The sequence below is a fragment of the Lissotriton vulgaris genome, chromosome 1_1 (assembly GCF_964263255.1).
Source record: "Lissotriton vulgaris chromosome 1_1, aLisVul1.2, whole genome shotgun sequence".
Classification (NCBI taxonomy): Eukaryota; Metazoa; Chordata; class Amphibia; order Caudata; family Salamandridae; genus Lissotriton; species Lissotriton vulgaris.
This window is the reverse complement of record NC_141685.1, coordinates 1,298,666,134-1,298,687,689: the sequence shown is the minus strand read 5'-3', so window position 1 is coordinate 1,298,687,689 and position 21,556 is coordinate 1,298,666,134. Positions and strand designations below refer to the sequence as shown.

At 51.9% G+C, this 21,556-nt stretch overlaps 1 protein-coding gene across 1 annotated transcript; it reads left to right on the top strand.

Annotated features, from left to right (window-relative positions):
* Positions 1-271: 271 nt before the first annotated feature.
* On the top strand, positions 272-4,694 carry LOC147749033 (uncharacterized). The gene is made up of 2 exons (XM_086929409.1): positions 272-561; positions 4,079-4,694. Exons 1-2 carry the CDS (start codon positions 272-274, stop codon positions 4,692-4,694), a joined length of 906 nt encoding a protein of 301 aa, XP_086785535.1.
* The last annotated feature ends 16,862 nt before the right edge of the window (positions 4,695-21,556 follow it).

Here is a 21,556-nt window from a genome sequence, read left to right as displayed (position 1 = left end):
ACCGTAGGTAGAGGCAGGGGGGGCCCTGGGGCCCAAGGGAAGTGGGTTTGGGTGGAAGGTTCAGGGACTGCCTTGACGGATCAGAGACCTGTTGGCACCGGGGCCTCCCCGAGCGCATACGGCTCGGGGGGGGGGTGGGAACAAGCCAGCGGGGACAGCTGGCAGAGGCCGGGGTGGGCCAGCGGGGCGCAAAACGGCCTCCAAACGCCGGGACGAAGAAGCAGGGGGGTCCGCGGCGGCCTGCCCTCCATCGAGGGAGCGGGCACCGACGATGCTGGAATGCGAGTTTATGCCTGGAGTGAAAGGGAAGGGTACTAAGAGAGTGGATACGGAAGTGGTGCCGCTGGATGTTCAGGATGAGTGGTTGGATTATGAGGATGAGGAGGATGAATTGGAAGAGGGTGAGTTGCATGAGTCTGAGAGTGTGGGCAAGGCTAGGATGGCACCTGCCACGGTCGGTGTTTCCCCTGAGGCACGAGATGGCACCAGTCGGGCCAGCAAAGGGACCATGAAGCCGGCGGACGCACGGGGACGGGAGATGGACACTCCTGCAACCTTGTCAGGTGAGGGCGCTTGGTGGGACGCCTGGACTGAAGAGGGGAAAGGAGGGAGGAAGAAGCCCTGCCGGTCGCTAGGGGTGGGGGATGGGTCTGTGAGGACTGTGTCCCATGTTGGGGTGGAGCCGGTGGTGGCTGCTGGGGGGAAGCAGGTCACGACGGCCAGTGCGCAAACTGACAAGGTGGAGGATTTGGGGGGTAAGGAAGGTGGAGTTGAGAAGCACCGAAAGAAATTGCCATACATGGGGTTGGCGATGCCCCTGGGTTCTCATTTGTCCGAAAAAACGAAGGGGAAGATTTGGAGGCATGAATATGTGGATGTATTTAAGCTGCTACATAGAGAGATTCAGGCGAAGGAAGGGTCTAAGGAAGAGGAGTGGGAGTTGACCAGGCGGCCGAGGGTGCCGGTAACGATGGAGAATTGGACGTCGGCTTTCTTGAGAAGCACGGGGATCGGGCGATTGCTCAGTTCAAGTATATGGACGTCATCAGGAAGGCGCAGCTGCATTTCAGGGGTTTTGCTTGGCTGAGCTACGACGAGGAGTTTAGGGCCAGGGTCAGCGTCAATCCAGACAAGCCGTGGGGGGAGGTGGACCAGGAACTCTGGATTCAATGGATGTCTTCGACGCAGGCGGCGGCTTCCACTCATACGGCTAGTGGTCTTCCGGTTACTTATCGGCCTTTTCAGTCGCGCCCCGCCCAGTCTGGGGCGGGTAGTCAGGGAAGTTCAGGTAGTCTGGGGAACCAGGCGGTGTGGTCAGGGGCTGCGGGACAACAGTACAAGCCAGTGTCTTCAGGAGCCTGTTGGGGGTTCAATAAAGGTTTCTGCAACCGCCCCTCTTGTAAGTTCAAGCATGAGTGTTCGAAGTACGGGGGGCGGCACGCAGTCACACAGTGCCTCACGTTGGCTTCGCCGTCAGAGCAGTGGAAACTTGCCAAGGGTAGGGGGCAGCCTGGGCCGAAGGGCCCATACTCCGGTTAGGGTGGAGGCCATGTGTCCATGGCTCTCCGGGTACCCCGATAAGGAAGCGGCGTTGCGTTTGTATTGGGGTTTCATGGAAGGTTTCCGGATTGGTTATCAGGGGCAGAGGGAGAGGCGTTGGGCCGAGAACTTGCGGTCCGCCAAGGAGTTGCCGGAGGTGGTGGCGCGTAAATTGGAGAAGGAGGTCTCGGAGGGCAGAATTGCAGGTCCTTTTGCAGACTGGCCAATGTCGGATCTCATTGTTTCACCTCTTGGGGTGGTGCCCAAGAAAGAGCCTGGGGAGTTTCGTTTGATCCATCACTTGTCCTGGCCGGAAGGAGGGTCTGTGAATGATTTTATTGCAGAAGAGGACTCTAGAGTGCTGTATGCGTCAGTGGATGATGCCATAGGCTTGGTGAGGTCCTGTGGAAAGGGGGCTGAGTTGGCCAAGTGTGACATCAAGTCGGCCTTTCGCCTTCTCCCCATTCAACCGGCGGATTTCCCCCTGTTAGGCATGCAATTTGGAGGGTCCATCTTCGTGGACATGGTTCTGCCAATGGGTTGTGCGATTTCCTGCGCGCTTTTCGAGACTTTCAGCTCCTTTTTGCAGTGGGCCTTGGTGGACCGCAGTGGGCACCGGCTGGTGTCCCACTATTTGGATGACTTTCTGTTTGTAGGCGCGGGTCGCTCTGGCGCTTGTGGGGAGGCTTTGCAGCAGTTTCAGTTGTTGGCGCAGGATTTTGGGGTGCCGTTGGCACCGGAGAAGACGGAAGGGCCTAGTTGCTGCCTGACTTTTTTTGGGATTGAGTTGGACCCGGTGGCTTGGCAGGCGCGTTTGCCTGTACGGAAAGTGGCAGAGATGCAGGACGCTTTGAGAGGTGCGATTGAGGTCCGGAAGCTTGAGTTGAGGTCTGTGCAGCGCTTGTTGGGGTTGTTGACCTTTGCTTGCAGGGTTGTGAGGGCCGGGAGGACGTTTTGTAGGCGGCTCGGCATGGCCATGTCGGGGGCGGCCCTCCCGCACCACAGGATCAGGATCACGCTGGGGGTCCGGTCGGACTTGCGAGTGTGGCTGGTTTTCCTGGAAGATTTCAATGATGTGTCCTTGGATTTTACGCGTGACAGGATGGTGTGGCAGGTTCAACTCTACTCGGAAGCTGCGGGTGCGGCTGTTTTCGGGATTTTCTGGGACGGCCGATGGTGTGCGGAACAGTGGCCAGCTCATTGGCTGCGTCAGGGCAGGAGCATTGCGTTTTTGGAGTTTTTCCCCTTGTTGGTGGCATTGTTGGTGTGGGACCCGGAGTTCAGGAATAGGTCGGTGTTGTTTCATGTGGACAATATGACTGTAGTGGACTTGGTGAACAACCAAAAGGCGAGGGACCTGCGAGTGCTGCGCTTGCTGCGAAGTTTCATGCTGCTGTGTCTGCGTTTCAATGTGCTGTTTCGCGCGCAACATGTGCCTGGCGTGAGTAACGAAATTGCGGATGCGTTATCTCGTTTGCAGTGGCAGCGCTTCAGGGAGCTGGCGCCGGGAGCGGAAGCTTGCAAGACCAAAGTGCCGGAGGGTATCTGGTCCTGGGGGGAGTGAGAGTGGTTGGTTTGGTTGAGAGGTCGATAGCGGAGGCCACTAGGCGGGCGTACAGGTTGGCATGGGCTGAGTTTGGGTCCTTTGTGGGGTGGGAGATGGGAGTGGGAAGGTTGCCCAGAGAAGTTGTCGAGCGAAAGGTGGTGCAATTTGTGTTGGAGTGCATGGATAAAGGGCTGTCGCAGACGACGATTGCTGGCAAATTGGCGGGAGTTTCTTTTTACAGCTTGATGTATTTGGGTTTTGATCCGGCTAGGACGGATCTGCTGAGTCGCATGTTGAAGGGTTGGGGACGGGTGAGGGCGGAAATAGGTGGGGGGGAGTTGCTGCGTGAGGCGGTCACGTTTGATTTGTTGGAGAAGGTTTTACGGGAGTTGCATTTCTGTTGTTATGATGGGGAAGAGGTGGCGCTGTTTCGCCTGTGCATGATCTGGATGTTTTTTGGTGCGTTTCGGGTGTCAGAGTTGCTGGGGACGCAAGGGGCGCCGGGTCGGATGTTTGCGGATGTGCGTGTGGACGGGGTTCGGTTGGGCATATGGTTGGGGCGTTCCAAGACAGACCAGATGGGTCGGGGTAAATGGGTATGGCTGTCGGAGAGTGGGTGAGCGGGTGTGTGCCCGGTGCGAGAGTGGCTGGGGTTTTGTGGGCGAGTGCGGAGGTCGGATGGGGAGATTTTTGTACATGCGTCGCGAAAGCGCTTGACGTCTTCCCAGTTGCTGGCGGTTCTGCGGATGGCTTTGCGAAGGCTGGGCAGGGATCCAGCGCGGTTTGGCACGCACTCGTTTCGGATTGGGGCAGCCACTGCAGCGGCGGGTTTGGGTTGGTCGTGGGAGGAGATCCGGAGGATTGGTCGTTGGCGATCGCGGTGCTGCGAGCGTTACGTGCGTAAATGATGGGGTGGGGCGTGCTGCTTGGCCGGCTGCACAGTTTGTTGTTGTTTTCCTTGTTATGCTGGGGTATTAATCTCTTTCTCTTCGTTGGTTGTGTTCGTGGACCGGGGGCCAAGACGGTCACCTGGGTCGTTGGGCACTCCTTTGTGCATTGGGGGGAGAAATACGCTGCCAGGCAGGTGTACGGCCGTAACCTGGACCTGAGGAGCAGACATCACGAAGTACAATGGTGGGGTAAGAGCGGAATGCGTTGGGGTGAACTGCTACCATGGCTAACAAGGAAAGTGTTGCAGCTGGGCTGCCCGGACATGCTTGTCATCCACTTGGGGGAAAACGACTTAGTGAAGCAATCGGGGGTGTCACTGTTGCATTTGATGCAGAGGGATTTGGAGGCGATGAAACGCAATCTGGCTGGCGCCTGTATTGTGTGGACTCAGTTTATTCCACGAAGGATTTGGAGGGGTGCACTCAAGCCTGCGGCTGTGGAAAGGGCTCGCAGGAAACTGAACAGGGCAATGAGACTCTTTTGTGCGGACAAAGGTATCGAAGTGCTGGCTTATGTCGGGCTTCAGCTGGAGCAGCCACTTCTTTTCCGAGATGATGGCGTGCACCTTTCTCACATGGGAAAGGCGTTTTACCTGATGGATTTGCGGGATCTGATTAGTTGTCTGTGGAACAAATCGATCTGGTGTAGGAGAGACTGAGTTCGACGCTTGGTGGGGCAGGTAACCGCCCTCCGGGGGTTCCCTGGGTGGCGGGAACTGGGAGGGGTGGGGAGTCCGTGACGGGCAGAATCACCCTTTCAGGGAGGGGGTTACAGGTGCAGGATGGGGGGAGTGGTAGACGGGAGTGCGATGGATGGAGATGACGGAGGAGTTGGAAAGTGAAAGGGGGAAGTGAATGAGATGCAAAGAGGTCATGGTGTGAATTGGGAGTGGCTGGTGGAGCACGTGAGTGAATGATGGGGGTGAATGGCAGGATATTGGGGGGATTGTTCAAGTTAATGATGTTATGTTTATTTCTGAATGTCATGCATGTCCTAATAAATGGCCTTTTACGCTAACTGATGCGTGGAGTGGTTATTGCGCGAAGTCTCCCACGGGCGCGGTGTAGTCCGATCGCTGGCAGTGAAGGCTGCAGCTGCGATCCCTCCTCCCGGTGTAACTCACGGGCTCAGCAGCGGCAGCGGAACGAAGCCCCCAGCTTCCATAGCACAGATAATTTGTTTATCAGGTAAACATATATGCGGATAATTATCGTGTAGTGGAGATGGCTCGCCGAGCTCGTCTTGCACGTGGCCATCTTGTGCTGCGACAAGCTCTGCCCCCATTTGGACCCGTTGTTGTGTAGGCATTTGTAGGCGTGCGTGAAGATTTTTAAGGTGACTCTTTTCTCCACCGGGAGCCAGTGGAGTCTTCGTAGGTGTTGACTGACGTGTTCGTGCCAGGGAATGGCAAGAACGTGTATGGCTGCGGTGTTCTGTATTGTCTGGAGTTTGCGGAGTAGGGAGTTGTTGATGCTGGCGTAGAGTGTGTTTCGATAGTCCAGTCTGCTGGTGATGAGTGATGAGTTCGGGTGGGTCAGAGTTTTGCCAAGCTTGTTGTGAGTTGCCACCAACCCCAAGATGTCGGCACGCAGTGGTGACGCTCGCCAGGTGGCTCAAGGTGCGTCCATCCTTTGGAACTGCACGTCGTTACAGAAGACACAGATCGCATGTCATCATGGAAGATCCCTCTGCACGTGCTGTGTTTGAAATTTAAACAGCAGCGTAACAGTTTGACAAGCCTCACTGCAAGCAAATCGCTGTCATTATATACAATAAATATTAAGATAGACTCACCACAGGTAGAGTTGACAGCACTAAATAGCCAGATCAGTATCTTTCACGTAAGGAATGAAGATTGCAGCCAATGCCGAACGTGAACTCAACCATAAATGACTGTGAAGCAAGTTCTGTAGACACTCATTTCACCACACTTGGTGACTTGACAAAACACGAGACCATCACCGCACTGCGTTGAGCCGGCAGACATATCTTCAGAGCACACTTAAACACTGCTTGCAAAGCACAGGCTGTACTTTGTAGAGCTTGTTGTAGGTACCAATTCACATTGAGAGAAGAGTACACCAGACCAGTGTAGCCATGCCATGAGTGTTTGAAGTACTAAAGATGATAGTGAGCACAGCACGCCTAGGCTGGGGCAGTCCGGTGTGAAGGACACTAGTGGGGCTGCAAGGCGTACTGTTCCTGTTTCTCTTGTCTCTTGTGAACATCTGTGCTTTTGATTGAAGAACTTCATGTTTTTCTCTGGACACATGAGGTTTCTTTTGGGTAAAAACTCCATCTATGAAATGTACTTCACTCCACACTGTCACTTCTTTTGAGAGAATCTTCCTCCTGCAAAAAATACTTTGCACTGACTGTCTGATCTCTTTTGAATAATTTCCTCCTGGAAATGTACTTTGCGCTGTCTGCTTTTCTATAAACCATTTTCCTCCTGGAAATATTATTTGCACTGTAAGCCTCTGAACATGATGTGTGTTCCTTCATTTTTGTATCTTCATTATAGAGCCAGGTACATGAAATCCAAATGTAAGCCATAGGTTAGTCTCCATGTTTTCACCAAAAATGTGTGGTAATGAAGTCCAGTAGCCGACTGCCGAGGTATACTTTAGGTAGATTTATTAAGTTCTAGTTACAAGTTGTGAAGATCCTGAAGAACAGCCCCATGAGGAGCAGCCTCCCTGTTGCTCAGCTCATCTTCAACTGTCCACACTCACACCCACAAGGCCCTACACAACACCAGACCCGCCTATATGAACCACCACCTCTCGTTCCACGCACTCCAAAGATCCCTCAGCCCAGCTCTTTCTTGCAACTGAACCAGGCATCAAGAAGACCAGAACAGGAGGACCCTCCTTATCCCTCCTCATGGCCAAGGCATGGACCTCACTGCCTCTCCACCTATGGCAGACACCAACACTCCCCAAGTTCTTGAAGGTCCTCAAGACCTTGCTCTTCGACCAAACACCATGAACTCCCAAGACCTGCGTGCCCCGCTCAGCGCCTTGAGGCCCTTTCGGGTGAGTAGTTGCGCTTTGCCAACCCCCTGAGTGATTGATTTATTCACAGCAGGCACCCAAGCATTCCAAACGTGTCCATCACACCAACATTCCATACAGAACACTCACACTGGCTGAGCAGCTAAGAACCAGGTACATAGGAAAAGTATTAACACAAAAACAGGATATAACAGACATCTTCTAAAAAAAAGTCTGGGATCCATTATCACCTCTATGCTGACGACATCCAACTCTACCTAGAAGTGTTCTCCGCACACAACATTTCAATCCTTGCTACCACCCACAACTCCATCCAAGAATAGCTGACTTCTCCCCATCTAATTATGAATCCATCTAAAACAGAATTCCTTATTCTCTCAACTTTAAACTCTCCACCTTCTGTTCAATTATGGATGGATAATCTGAAAATTCTTAACAACAAACCTATCATTGTTGACAGAGTCAAATCCCTAGGTGTCATCTGGACAAAAAACTCAACTTACATTCCCAAGTCAACACCATGGCCAGGAACGCACACTACCAGCTGTGTCTTCTCTGGGGGATTTGGCGTTTCATTCCTGAGCAAGACCTGGAAACTCTGGTTTAATATTTGGCACTTTCCGGACTAGTCCACTGTAATTCTCTCCTTGCTAGCCTCCCCAAAACCCACCTATCCCCTCTAAAATCCATCCTCCATTCAGCTGCATGTTTCATCTATGCGACCAAAAGAAATTACCATATTACACCCATACTGATTTCTCTTTGATGATTTCCCATTGAAGCTAGGTCAATAGATAAGACTGCTTCCATCACCCTGAAAGCCACACATTTCCACCCCACGCTACCTGGCCAACAAACTCAAAATAACAGACAGCTCCAGACCTTCACACAATGCTGAAAATGTACTGCTTGAACCTCAAACTTTCAAAAGGGAAAGACTTATGGCGTAATCCTTCTCAGGTAATGCGGCCACAATTTAGAACTCACTACCTCCAAATCTTCGGACCACCACTTCTTTCCGGCTTTTCAAAACAGATCTTAAAACTCTTTTCTTCCAAAGATACTTCTATCAATAGTTTTTCTCGTCCAGCTTCCCACTAAGACACACCCTCCCTCATCCCAGGTCATAACCCTGATTGCCACATGTCAGCTCCTACGACCCACTGTCTCAATTTAGTAAATTTGTATTTTGTACTTGAATAACTTTAATCGTTCCACCTTTTCTTATTATGTAATCTTGAGTGAATCTGTAATTTAAGCTATAACTCTCACCACGAGTAACTGTTGTACTTATAAGTAGCTTACCTACTTCCATGCTAATATTATTCCTTATGTAATTTACTTTGTCCTATTGTAAAGCTCTCTAACATCTCTGGGTAAAGTTCGTGCTATATCAAAAAGGCATAAAAAAAATACAAAAATTAAGAGTGGATTGTTATAACTCTGTTTTAAAGCCTACAGATAGGTATTCTGTTACATGGAACTTCACAGATTCCGGTACTAGGCAAGGGTTTTGCTGCTGGTTATCCCCTGGGTATTGAAGGTTTGCACTGTTGGAATCCTTGTTAGGCTTTCTTACAAGACATGTTATTTTCCTTTGCTAATAATATTTTTTTTAAGTTATGTACTTTTATGATTGTCTACCTGTTGGTTGCCTTGTGGGAAAGCTAAAGCTCAAGACAGGAGGTGTTAGTTGGTTATGGTGACAAGCCAATGATAATAGAGAGAGGCCTGATTGGTTCCGTTAGATGTCACAGCTCTGATCTGTTTACTATGAAAAGTTAATATAAACGCTGTAGGCCTGTTGTGTTGATTGTGAAAAGCATATGCTAAAGTCAATAGCTATTTAGTAGTGGATTGTTATTTGTATGTATTAAAGCCAATAGATACATATTTTGTTACATGAAATGTCACAGATTACCTTTGTAGGGAAGGAGTTTGGTGTTGGTTACAACCTCTGACAAATCCCATGGGTAAAAGATTTCCACTTCAATAATTCTTGCTGGAATTTCTTCCTAGCTGCCAATAAAGATCTTGTAATAAAAAAACATGAAATAATACATAATAACAATTGATAACAAGTTGAGTACCTTTGATTCCTTTCATTGCATTAGGCTCCAGATATCTTCCAGCTAAATTGAGACCCCAATAGAAGGAGGGCTGTTGGCCCTTTCAGTGAGGCCTTTGTGTTGAGACCAATTGGAAGAGATGCCTTGCAGGTTGCTGCTCTGAAAGGAAGGCAGACAACGTCTGAGTGCTGCTGAATGTGCTCTGGTGTTGGCATATTACATCAGGACCAATTCAGCATATTTCACTGAGGCCCCACTTCATCTATGATATGGTTCAATAATAGCCACTGGAGCCGAGATCCAGCTAGATTCCACTAATTGTGTGTCCTGCCCACAAGCCTTGACAGTGAAGAATATTTATTTTTAGGCGGATGTGTACGTAATAAGAAAAAAATCCCACCACTTACAGTGCAAGAGAGCCAATAGGCTGAAGTGGGCTGCCCCATTGGCCACTGTCCTACCCTGTGGTAGAATGCAAAATGTCAATAACAATTGAACAGAGTAATGGCGAGAGGGCTGACAAAAACCCTACTATGGATTCATAATACATGGGATTTTGTACATTCGCCAGTCTCTAATTTCTTTATAGTCCACGACTTGCGACGCACACACTCGCTGATTATACTGAAAAGACGTCAGAACTTGAATACTATGGGGCAGATTTATGTTAACTGGCGCAGCCCCAGGGATGCGCCAGTTAACATGCGCCACAGTGCGCCACAGCTGCGCCACCCATGGTGCGCTGCATTTATAATGCGGCGCACCATGGTGCAAAAACGGCACAGATGCGAGACGCATCTGTGCCGGAAATGTGGAGCATTGCTGGAGTTGCGTCGCAAGCGCGACGCAGCTCCAGCAAGGCTCGGGGGTACACCATGTGCACAATGCTGCGTCAAGACCTACGCCTGCTTCAAGCAGGCGCAGGGTTTTGACACAGCATTGCCCTGAAAGTGACTGAGTGAAATCTCATAGATTTCACTCAGCCACTTTCAGGAGGCGTTCCTGCGCAGGAACGCCCCACCCTGCGCAGGAACGCCTCCTTATGGCGCAGTGCTTTACAACGTGACGAATCTCCTAGATGCGTCACGTTGTAAATAGGGCGCATTGTTTGCGCTGCAGTTGCGTCAAAAAAAGTGACGCAATTGCGGTGCAAAGAGGCGCAACGGCCTCATAAATCTGCCCCTATATGCTTAATAAGGTATTACAGTCAAGTTCTGATGTCGTACTGTCTTCTGCCAGAGCGAGGAGCCAATGTGAAAGTAAGTTCAGGTCACAGATCATAATTGAAGCAGCGGTTTAGCAACGAAAACAGAACATTGTTTTTCTTTCTTCTGCTCTATTTTTGTAGCTTACAATCAAGCAAAGAGAACATGTTTATTTTTGGCACTCATTAGATAGAGAAAAACTTGATTCTTTCTGCATGTTTCTGCACATTCTGAGCTTCAGTAGCTTTTAAAAACTGACTTGCAATGAAGTGTTTCTAATATCTGTTTGCAATAAATATCTAACAGATTTTTCTTGTGTTTAATTTTGCACTACAAATTTTATTTTAATTCTTCATGTTTGCAAATATGCTCGCTGTTTTACGTGAAAGAGCTACACACCAAGGTTTTAATTTTGCTTTGATTATCTTGCATGCGTAGGTCTGAATTTGCCCACCAGCAAAGTGCAAAAATATTTTGCCATTGGCATAAAACGGAAATATAAACAACCAGAAAGTCTTCAATTAGGTGCAATCACAACATCTATGTCTGTTTAATCATTAATACAGTCTTAATAAGATTTTAGCGTTTGACCGATTAAACATGATCTAATAGCCCAGAGTATACATCTACTGTGCTTTCCTACACAGATGTAGGGCTATAAACAGACATGTAAACAGGAGAACCTGAATATTATTAATAAAACAAAACACCTTCATGCCTACGGCGTGCATAGGAAATCTCAAGGGACACTGCGAGGAGAAATGTCATGGCAGAAAAAACCTCCTTGGCAGGAAATGAAAAGCAGAAGGTTTGTTTATCCTCTGCTCGAAGATGCTGACAGCTGGGCGCGCCCACCTGTAGTCTTCCTGTTGGTTAATGCATCACCTCTGGACCACAAGGAGCCCACGCAGGTCTCTGGCGCCACGTGCGCCCCACTCTGCACCGAGCAGACGGATAATGTGGAAGATGAAATCATGAAGAAGCTTCCTTTCCGAGCCAAACTCCCTCCCACACAAACACATACTCCATCACACTTCACTGCAGAAACAGCGGGAAATCTTATGGAACGCAGGAGCATGGCGCGTGGCCCTCCGTCCAAGCACTTTCCTCGTGATAAATAACACAGAGACCGGGCCTGTACCTCTGCCATTGCCGTTGAGCCCACCCAGAGAGCACTGTCTCTATCGTTGGAGCCCACCCAAGGAGCGGTGACTCTGTCGTTGGAGGGAGCCCTAACAGGAGCACTATCTCTGTCTCTGGAACCCACCCAAGGAGCACTGTCTCTGTCGGAGCCCACCCAAGGAGCAGTGTCTCTGCCAAAGCCCACCCAAGGAGCAGTGTCTCTGTCGGAGCCCACCCAAGGAGCACTGTCTCTGTCACTGGAGCTCATCCGAGGAGCACTGTCTTGTCGTTGGAGCACACCCAAGGAGCACTGTCTCTGTCGTTGGAGCCCACCCAAGGAGCACTGTCTCTGTCACTGGAGCCCACCCAAGGAGCACTGTCTCCGTCGTTGGGGCCCACCCAAGGAGCACTGTCTCTGTCACTGGAGCTCACCCAAGGAGCACTGTCTCTGTCGTTGGAGCCCACCCAAGTAGCACTGTCTCTGTTGTAGGAGCACACCCAAGAAGTACGGTCTCTATCACTAGAGCTTACCCAAGGAGCACTGTCTCTGTTGCTGGAGCCCACCCAAGGAGCACTGTATCTATCATTGGAGCCCACCCAAGGAGCACTGTCTGTGTCGTTGGAGCCCACCCAAGGAACCCTGTCTCTGTCGTTGGAGTCCGCCCAAGTAGCACTGTCTCTGTCACTGGAGCTCACCCAAGGAGCACTGTGTCTGTCACTGGAGCTCACCCAAGGAGCACCATGTCTGTCACTGGAGCTCACCGAAGGAGCACTGTCTCTGCTGTTGGAGCCCACCCAAGCAGCACTGTCTCTGTCACTGGAGCTCACCCAAGGAGCACTGTGTCTGTCACTGGAGCTCACCCAAGGAGCACCATGTCTGTCACTGGAGCTCACCGAAGGAGCACTGTCTCTGCTGTTGGAGCCCACCCAAGCAGCACTGTCTCTGTCACTGGAGCTCACCCAAGTTGCACTGTCTCTGCTGTTGGAGCTTACCTAAGGAGCCCAGTCTCGGTCGTTGGAGCGCACCCAAGGAGGGCTGTCTCTGTCACTGGTGTCCACCGAAGGAGGACTGTCTCTATCATTGGAGCCCACCCAAGGAGCACTATCTCAATCATTGAAGCCCACCTAAGGAGCACTGTCTCCGTTGTTGTAGCCCACCGAAGGAGGACTAGCTCTGTCACTGGAGCCTGCCAAAGGAGGACTGTCTCTGTCATTGGAGCCCACCCAAGGAGGACTGTCTCTGTCACTGGAGCCCTCCCAGGAGCACTGTCTCTACCTCTGGAGCCCACCCAAGGAGCACTGTCTCCGTCACTGGGGCCCACCCAAGGAGCGCTGTCTCTGTTGTTGGAGCCCACCCAAGGAGCACTGTCTCTTCCAGAGCCCACCCAAGGAGCACTGTCTCTGTCGTTGGAGCCCACCCAAGGAGCACCCTCTACGTCATTGGCGCCCACCCAAGGAGCACAGTCTCTGTCACTGGAACTCACCCAAGGAGCACTGTCTCTGTCTCTGGAGCCCACCCAAGGAGCACTGTCTCTGTCACTGGAGCTCACCCAAGGAGCATTGTCTCTGTCACTAGTGCCCACTCAAGGATCAATGTCTCTGTCACTGGAACCCACCCAAGGAGCACTGTCCCTGTCACTGGAGCCCACCCAAGGAGCACTGTCTCTGTCACTAGTGCCCACCCAAGGATCACTGTCTCTGGAACCCACCCAAGAAGCACTGTCCCTGTCACTGGAGCCCAGCCAAGGAGCACTGTCTCTGTCACTGGAGCTCACACAAGGAGCACTGTCTCTAGAGTCCATCCAAGGAGCACTATCTCTGGAACCTACCCACTGAGCACTGTCTCTGTCACTGGAGCTCACCCAAGGAGCACTGTGTCTGTTCTTGTAGCCCAGCCAAGGAGCACTATGTCTGTCACTGGAGCCCACCCAAGAAGCACTGTGTCTGCTACTGAAGCTGACCCAAGGATAACTATCTCTGTCGTTGGAGCGCACCCAGTAGAGCACTGTCTGTGTCGTTGGAGCCCACTCAAGGAGCAACGTCTCTGTCATTGGAGCCCACCCAAGGAGCACTGTCTCTGCCGTTGCAGCCCACCCAAGGAGCACTGTCTCTGTTGTTAGAGCCCACCCAAGGAGCACTGTCTCTGTCGTTGGAGCCCAGCCAAGTAGCACTGTCTCTGTTGTAGGAGCCCACCCAAGTAGCACTGTTTCTGTTGTTGGAGCACACATAAGAAGTACGGTCTCTATCACTAGAGCCCACCCAAGGAGCACTGTCTCTGTCACTGGAGCTCATCCAAGGAGCACTGTCTTGTCTTTGGAGCCCACCCAAGGAGCACTGTCTCTGTCACTGGAGCCCACCCAAGGAGCACTGTCTCCGTCGTTGGAGCCCAGCCAAGGAGCACTGTCTCTATAGCTCACCCAAGGAGCACTGTCTCTGTCATTGGAGCCCACCCAAGTAGCACTGTCTCTGTTGTAGGAGCCCACCTGAGTAGCACTGTTTCTGTTGTCGGAGCACATCCAAGAAGTACGGTCTCTATCACTTTAGCCCACCCAAGGAGCACTGTCTCTGTTGCTGGAGCCCACCCAAGGAGCACTGTATTTATCATTGGAGCCCACCCAAGGAGCACTGTCTGTATCGTTGGAGCCCACCCAAGGAGGACTGTCTCTGTCACTGGAGCCCACCCAAGGAGCACTGTCTCTGTCATTGAAGCCCACCCAAGGCGCCCTGTGTCTATCATTGGAGCCCACCCAAGGAGCACTGTCTCCATCGCTGGAGCACACCCAAGGAAGACTGTCTCTGTCACTGGATCCCGCCGAAGGAGGACTACCTCTGTCGTTGGAGCCCACCCAAGGAGCACTGTCTCTGTCATTGGAGCCCACCCAAGGAGCACTGTCTCTGTCGATAGAGCCCACCCAAGGAACCCTGTCTCTGTCGTTGGAGTCCGCCCAAGTAGCACTGTCTCTATCACTGGAGCTCACCCAAGGAGCACTGTGTCTGTCACTGGAGCTCACCCAAGGAGCACCATGTCTGTCACTGGAGCTCACCCAAGGAGCACTGTCTCTGCTGTTGGAGCCCACCCAAGCAGCACTGTCTCTGTCACTGGAGCTCACCCAAGGAGCACTGTGTCTGTCACTAGCTCACCCAAGTTGCACTGTCTCTGGTGTTGGAGCTCACCTAAGGAGCCCTGCCTGCGTCGTTGGAGCCCACACAAGGAGCCCTGTGTCTACCATTGGAGCCCACCCATGGAGCACTGTCTCCATCGCTGGAGCCCACCCAAGGAGCACTGTCTCTGTCGATAGAGCCCACCCAAGGAACCCTGTCTCTGTCGTTGGAGTCCGCCCAAGTAGCACTGTCTCTATCACTGGAGCTCACCCAAGGAGCACTGTGTCTGTCACTGGAGCTCACCCAAGGAGCACCATGTCTGTCACTGGAGCTCACCCAAGGAGCACTGTCTCTGCTGTTGGAGCCCACCCAAGCAGCACTGTCTCTGTCACTGGAGCTCACCCAAGGAGCACTGTGTCTGTCACTAGCTCACCCAAGTTGCACTGTCTCTGGTGTTGGAGCTCACCTAAGGAGCCCTGCCTGCGTCGTTGGAGCCCACACAAGGAGCCCTGTGTCTACCATTGGAGCCCACCCATGGAGCACTGTCTCCATCGCTGGAGCCCACCCAAGGAGCACTGTCTCTATCATTTGAGACCACCCAAGGAGCATTGTCTGCGTCGTTGCAGCCCACCCAAGGAGGACTGTCTCTGTCACTGGAACCCACCCAAGGAGCACTGTCTCTGTCATTGAAGCCCACCCAAGGAGCCCTGTGTCTACCATTGGAGCCCACCCAAGGAGCACTGTCTCCATCGCTGGAGCACACCCAAGGAAGACTGTCTCTGTCACTGGATCCCGCCGAAGGAGGACTGTCTCTGTCGTTGGAGCCCACCCAAGGAGCACTGTCACAGGAGCCCACCCAAGGAGCGCTGTCTCTGTCATTGGAGCCCACCCAAGGAGCACTGTCTCTGTTGGAGCCCACCCAAAGAGAACTGTCTTTGTCGATAGAGCCCAACCAAGGAGCCCTGTCTTTGTCGTTGGAGTCTGCCCAAGTAGCACTGTCTCTGTCACTGGAGCTCACCCAAGGAGCACTATGTCTGTCACTGGAGCTCACCCAAGGAGCAATGTGTTTGTCACTGGAGCTCACCCAAGGAGCACTGTCTCTGCTGTTGGAGCCCACCCAAGCGGCACTGTCTCTGTCACTGGAGCTTACCCAAGGAGCACTCTGTCTGTCACTGGAGCTCACCCAAGGAGCACTGTCTCTTCTGTTGGAGCCCACCCAAGGAGCACTGTCTCTGTCACTGGAGCTCACCCAATGAGCACTGTCTCTGTCGATGGAGCCCACCCAAAGAGCACTATCTTTATCGTTGGAGCCCACCTAAGGAGCCCTGTCTCGTCGTTGGAGCCCACCCAAGCACCGCTGTCTCTGTTGTTGGAGCCCACCCAAGGAGCACTGCCTCTGTCGGAGCCCACCCAAGGAGCACTGTCTCTGTCATTGGAGCCCACCCAAGGAGCCCCATCTCTGTCGTTGGAGTCAGCCCACGTAGCACTGTCTCTGTCGTTGGAGCCCACCCAAGGAGCACTCTCTCCGTCATTGGCTCCCACCCAAGGAGCACAGTCTCTGTCACTGGAACCGACCCAAGGAGCACTGTCTCTGTCACTGGAACCCACCCAAGGAGCACTGTCTCTGTCACTGGAGCTCACCCAAGGAGCACTGTCTTTGTCACTAGTGCCCACCCAAGGTTCACTGTCTCTGTCACTGGAACCTACCCAAGGAGCACTGTCCCTGTCACTGGAGCCCACCCAAGGAGCACTGTCTCTGGAGCTCACCCAAGGAGCACTGTGTCTGTTGTTGTAGCCCAGCCAAGGAGCACTATGTCTGTCACTGGAGCCCACCCAAGAAGCACTGTGTCTGCTATTGAAGCTGACCCAATGAGTACTATCTCTGTCGTTGGAGCTCACCCAGTAGAGCACTATCTGTCTTTGGAGCCCACTGAAGAAGCAACGTCTCTGTCGTTGGAGCCCACCCAAGGAGCACTGTCTCTGCCATTGGAGCCCACCCAAGGAGCACTGTCTCTGTTGTTAGAGCCCAACCGAGGAGCACTATCTCTGCCATTGGAGCCCACCCAAGGATCACTGTCTCTGTCGTTGGAACCCACCTAAGAAGCACTGTCTCTGCCGTTGGAGCCCATCCAAGGAGCACTGTCTCAGTCATTAGAGCCCACCCAAGGAGCACTGTCTCTGTCTCTGGAGTCCACCCAAGGAGCACTGTCTCTGTCGATGGAGTCCACCCAAGGAGCACTATCACTATAATTGGAGCCCACCTAAGGAGCCCTGTCTTGGTCGTTGAAGCCCACCCATGGAGGACTGTCTCTATCATTGGAGCCCACCCAAGGAGCACTATCTGTATTGTTGGAGCCCACCTAAGGAGCCCTGTCTCCATCGTTGGAGCCCACCGAAGGAGGACTAGCTCTGTCACTGGAGCCCGCCAAAGAAGGACTGTCTCTGTTATTGGAGCCCACCCAAGGAGGACTCTCTCTGTCACTGGAGCCCTCCCAGGAGCACTGTCTCTGGAGCCCACCGAAGGAGCACTGTGTCTGTCACTGGAGCCCACCCAAGGAGCACTGTCTCTGTAGCTCACCCAAGGAGCACTGTCTCTGCCACTGGAGCCCACCCAAGGGTCACTGTCTCCGTCACTGGAGCTCACACAAGGAGCAATGTCTCTATCACTGGAGCCCACCCAGGGAGCACTGTCTTTGGAGCCTACCCACGGAGCATTGTCTCTGTCTTTGGATCCCACTGAAGGAGCAATGTCTTTGGAGCCCACCCAAGGAGCACTCTCTCTGCCATTGGAGCCCACCCAAGGAACACTGTCTCCGTCGTAGAGCCCACCCAAGAGCACTGTCTCTGCTGTTGGAGCCCTCCCAAGGATCACTGTCTCTGTCGTTGGAGTCTTCCCACGGAACACTGTCTCCGTCATTGGAGCCCACCCAAGGAGGACTGTCCCTGTCACTGGTGCACTCCGATGGAGGACTGTCTCTGTCATTGGAGCCCACCCAAGGAGGTCTGTCTCTGTCACTGGAACCCTCCCAGGAGCGCTGTCTCTGTCTCTGGAGTCCACCCAAGGAGCACTGTCTCTGTCACTGGAGCCCACCCAAGGAGCGCTGTCTCTGTCATAGAGCCACCCAAGGAGCACTGTCTCTGTCAGAGCCCACCCAAGGAGCCCTGTCTCTGTTGTTGGAGCCCACCCAAGGAACACTGTCACCGTCATTGGAGCCCACTCAAGGAGCACTGTCTCCGTCATTGAAGCCCACCCAAGGAGCACGGTCTCTGTCACTGGAGCCCACCCAAGGAACACTGTCTCTGGAGCCCACCCAAGCAGCACTGTCTGCGTCATTGAAGCCCACCCAAGGAATACGGTCTCTGTCACAGGAGCCCACCCAGGGAGCACTGTCTCTGGAGCCCACACTAGGAGCACTATCTCTGGAGCCCGCCCAAGGAGCACAGTGTCTGTCACTGGAACTCACTCAAGGAGCACTGTGTCTGTCATTGAAGTCCACCCAATGAGCACTGTGTCTGTTGTTTTAGCCCTGCCAAGGAGCACTGTCTCTGTCACTGGAGCTCACCGAAGGAGCACTGATTATGCTGTTGGAGCCCACCCAAGGATCGCTGTCTCTGCCATTGGAGCCCAACTAGGAGCACTGTCTTTGCCTTTGGCGCCCACCCAAGGAGCACTGTTTCTGCCGTTGGAACCCACCCAAGGAGCACTGTCTCTGCCATTGGAGCCCACCCAAGGAGCACTGTCTCTGTCGTTAGAGCCCACCTACGCAGCACTGTCTCTGCTGCTCGAGCCCGCCCAAGGAGCACTGTCTCTGTCATTGGAGCCCACCCAAGGAACAGTATCTCTGTCGTTGGAGCTCACCCAAGGAGCACTGTCTCTGTCACTGGAGCTCACCCAAGGAGCACTGTCTCTGCTGTTGGAGCTGACCCAAGGATCGCTGTCTCTGTTGTTGGAACCCAACAAAGGAGCACTGTCTCTGCCATTGGAGCCCTCCCAAGGAGCACTGTCTCTGCCGTTGGAGCCCACCCAGGAGCACTGTCTCCTTTGTTGGAGCCCACCCAAGGAGCACTGTCTCTGCCATTGGAGCCCTCCCAAGGAGCACTGTCTCTGCCGTTGGAGCCCACCCAAGGAGCACTGTCTCCGTTGTTAGAGCTCACCCAAGGAGCATGTCTTTGCTGTTGGAGCCCACTCAAGGAGAATTGTCTCTGCCATAGGAGCCCACCCAAGTAGCACTATCTCTGTCGTTGGAGCCCACCCAGTAGAGCACTGTCTCTGTCGTTGGAGCCCACTCAAGGAACAATGTCTCTGTCATTGGAGCCCACCCAAGGAGCACTGTCTCTGTAATTGTAGCCCACCCAAGGAGCAGTGTCTCCGTCGTTAGAGCCCACCCACGGAGCATTGTCACTGCTGTTGGAGCCCACCCAAGGAGCACTGTCTCTGCCATTGGAGCCCACCCAAGGAGAACTATCTCTGTCGTTGGAGCTCACCCAAGGAGCACTGTCTCTGTCACTGGAGCTCACCCAAGGAGCACTGTCTCTGCTGTTGGAGCCCACCCAAGTATTACTGTCTCTATCATTGGAACCCACCCAAGGAGCACTGTCTCTGCTGTTGGAGCTCACCCAGGAGCCCTGTCTCCTTTGTTGGAGACCACCCAAGGAACACTGTCTCTGCCGTTGGTGCCCACCCAAGGAGCACTGTCTCAGTTGTTAGAGCCCACCCAAGGAGCACTGTCTTTGCTGTTGGAGCCCACTCAAGGAGCACTGGCTCTGCCATTGGAGCGCACCCAAGGAGCACTGTCTCTGTCGTTGGAGCCCACCCAGTAGGGCACTGTTACTGTCTTTGGAGCCCACTCAAGGAGCAATGTATTTGTCGTTGGAGCCAACCCAAGGAGCACTCTTTCTGCCATTGGAGTCCACCCAAGGAGCACTTTCTCCGTCATTAGAGCCCACCCAAAGAGCGCTGTCTCTGCTGTTGGAGCCCACCCAAGGAGCACTGTCTCTGTCGATGGAGCCCACCCAAGTAGCACTGTCTCTGTTGTAGGAGCCCACCCAAGTAGCACTGTTTCTGTTGTTGGAGCACACATAAGAAGTACGGTCTCTATCATTAGATCCCACCCAAGGAGCACTGTCTGTGTTGCTGGAGCCCACCCAGGGAGCACTGTCTCTGCCACGGGAGGTCGCCCAAGGAGTGCTGTCTCTGCCAGTGGACCTTACGGCATGGAAGTGTGCCTCACATAAATGTTCATCACCTGCTGCTGCCAGTATTTTATGCGCGTCAATTAGAGAAAGGCAGGAGGGCCCAAAGTCAGATAAGCTTTTATTTTGGGGACTGGGGTACCACCATTGCTTCTTCCAATTTCAGTCTATGCTTGCAAGAGGGTCACCCACTTAGAACCTTGTCAACTGGACAGAGTGACTAAACACAACATTCCTGTGGAGTGCCATTTCTGCTTAGCTAACCTGTTAAAATGGCCCTTCACTGTCCATCCTGGGAGAGCCTGCAATGTCTTACCTGTTTTCGTACTTTCTATTCAGCCTAGCATGTGAATCGATGTCATACAATGTCAAGACGTCAGCGTGAGTGCCCACTGGCAGTTGGTCAGAAAATAAAGGGAGTGCAACATCCAACTTGACTAGCCTCATATTTAGCCTTGCTGTGCTATCTCCTTCGAGCCTTTCCCTTCCCTACTTTCCATTCACTTTTGTCCCTGTGCATGTGCTGTGCTGCACACACTGTGCTTACAATGTTTATGGTAAGCGTTTTGGGGTTGGCAGCGCCATCTTGTACTTCAGCGCTCATTTTTTTAACTGTTAGGGCCCCACCGCGCTGGTGCTAAGCACCTGTTTGGATGTTTGGGGTAGCTTGAGCTTAAACCATCATAGCGATTTTCAAAAAAAGGAATCCACGCCAAATGTAAGTCCTTTTTTCCAACATCCTGGGGCTTCTAAAGGTACCCAGGGTTTGTATGTTCCCCAGGAGGGAGTAGAGAAAATATCTAAAATATAGTTAAACTTTGTTTTTTGTGGGAAAATTGGAAAATGTGAAGTGCAAGAAAGCTTTTCTTTCTAAAAATTGCATCAACGAAAGATTTGCTGTGCTAAGATCACCATTATCGCAGCTTTCAGGAACAAGCAAAGTTGTAACAAAAATGCTATATTTTAACAACGGTTTTTCCAATTTTCAAAAAAGTCAATTTTTCCTAATTGTTGCAGTTTCAGCCTTCTTGCAGTTTGTGATGGAAATAGGTGTGAAACCCATGGGTGAATCCGTAAATGTATACATTACTGAAAAGTAGACAACATTCTGAATTCAGAAAGCGGCCATCTGTGCTGATCCCTCAAGATTTCCTAACTGTTGAAATAAAAGAATAATGAACATGCATTGGAAAAGAAGATCCTGGTTGTGAAGTTTTCCCCTATAACGTCTAGTCACAATAGATGATTTACAAGAGCAATATACCTGTTATGTCCCATATACTCATATATTTGTGTGGACATATAGGGTTTGTCGTTTCGCTAAAAACACGCAATAACCAGAGCTGCACCGTACAATGATTTTTCATTGTGCATTGACTACACACAATAATTGATATGGCAAAAATATAAAGAATGACCAATGGAAATGATTAAAAAAAACATGTATTTCTGAAATGTTCACAAAATACTGAGTTTAGGAACAGTGGTTATTTGAAAACATGTGAATTTGTGATTACCCGTACTATTGTGAGACTCAGAGGGCATTTTGCAAAATGTCTTCTTTCTTGCACACAAGCTTATATTTAGAAACTACAAATGCAGAGAAATCCAATGGATAATAGCAAATGCTATACTATTGCGCGATCCCACGTCTCCTGGTAAAAAATCGGTAGTACAGTTGCATGGCTAGGCTTAGCGCCTCTGAAATAAAACACCACAAAGCACGACTGGAGACACCCATAAACATGAAAGTTTTTTTTACAAAGTTGGTAGTTGTAGATTTGAGGCCTTAGCTCAGCTGCCACCCATGGA

What these genes read in the sequence shown, in the direction of transcription:
- LOC147749033 (XM_086929409.1), top strand. Translation starts at nt 272, where the DNA reads ATGCTGGAATGCGAGTTTATGCCTGGAGTGAAAGGGAAGGGTACTAAG. An exon ending in GACACTCCTGCAACCTTGTC is followed by an intron (nt 562 to 4,078) that starts AGGTGAGGGCGC and finishes CTTTCTCTTCGT; the next exon opens with TGGTTGTGTTCGTGGACCGG.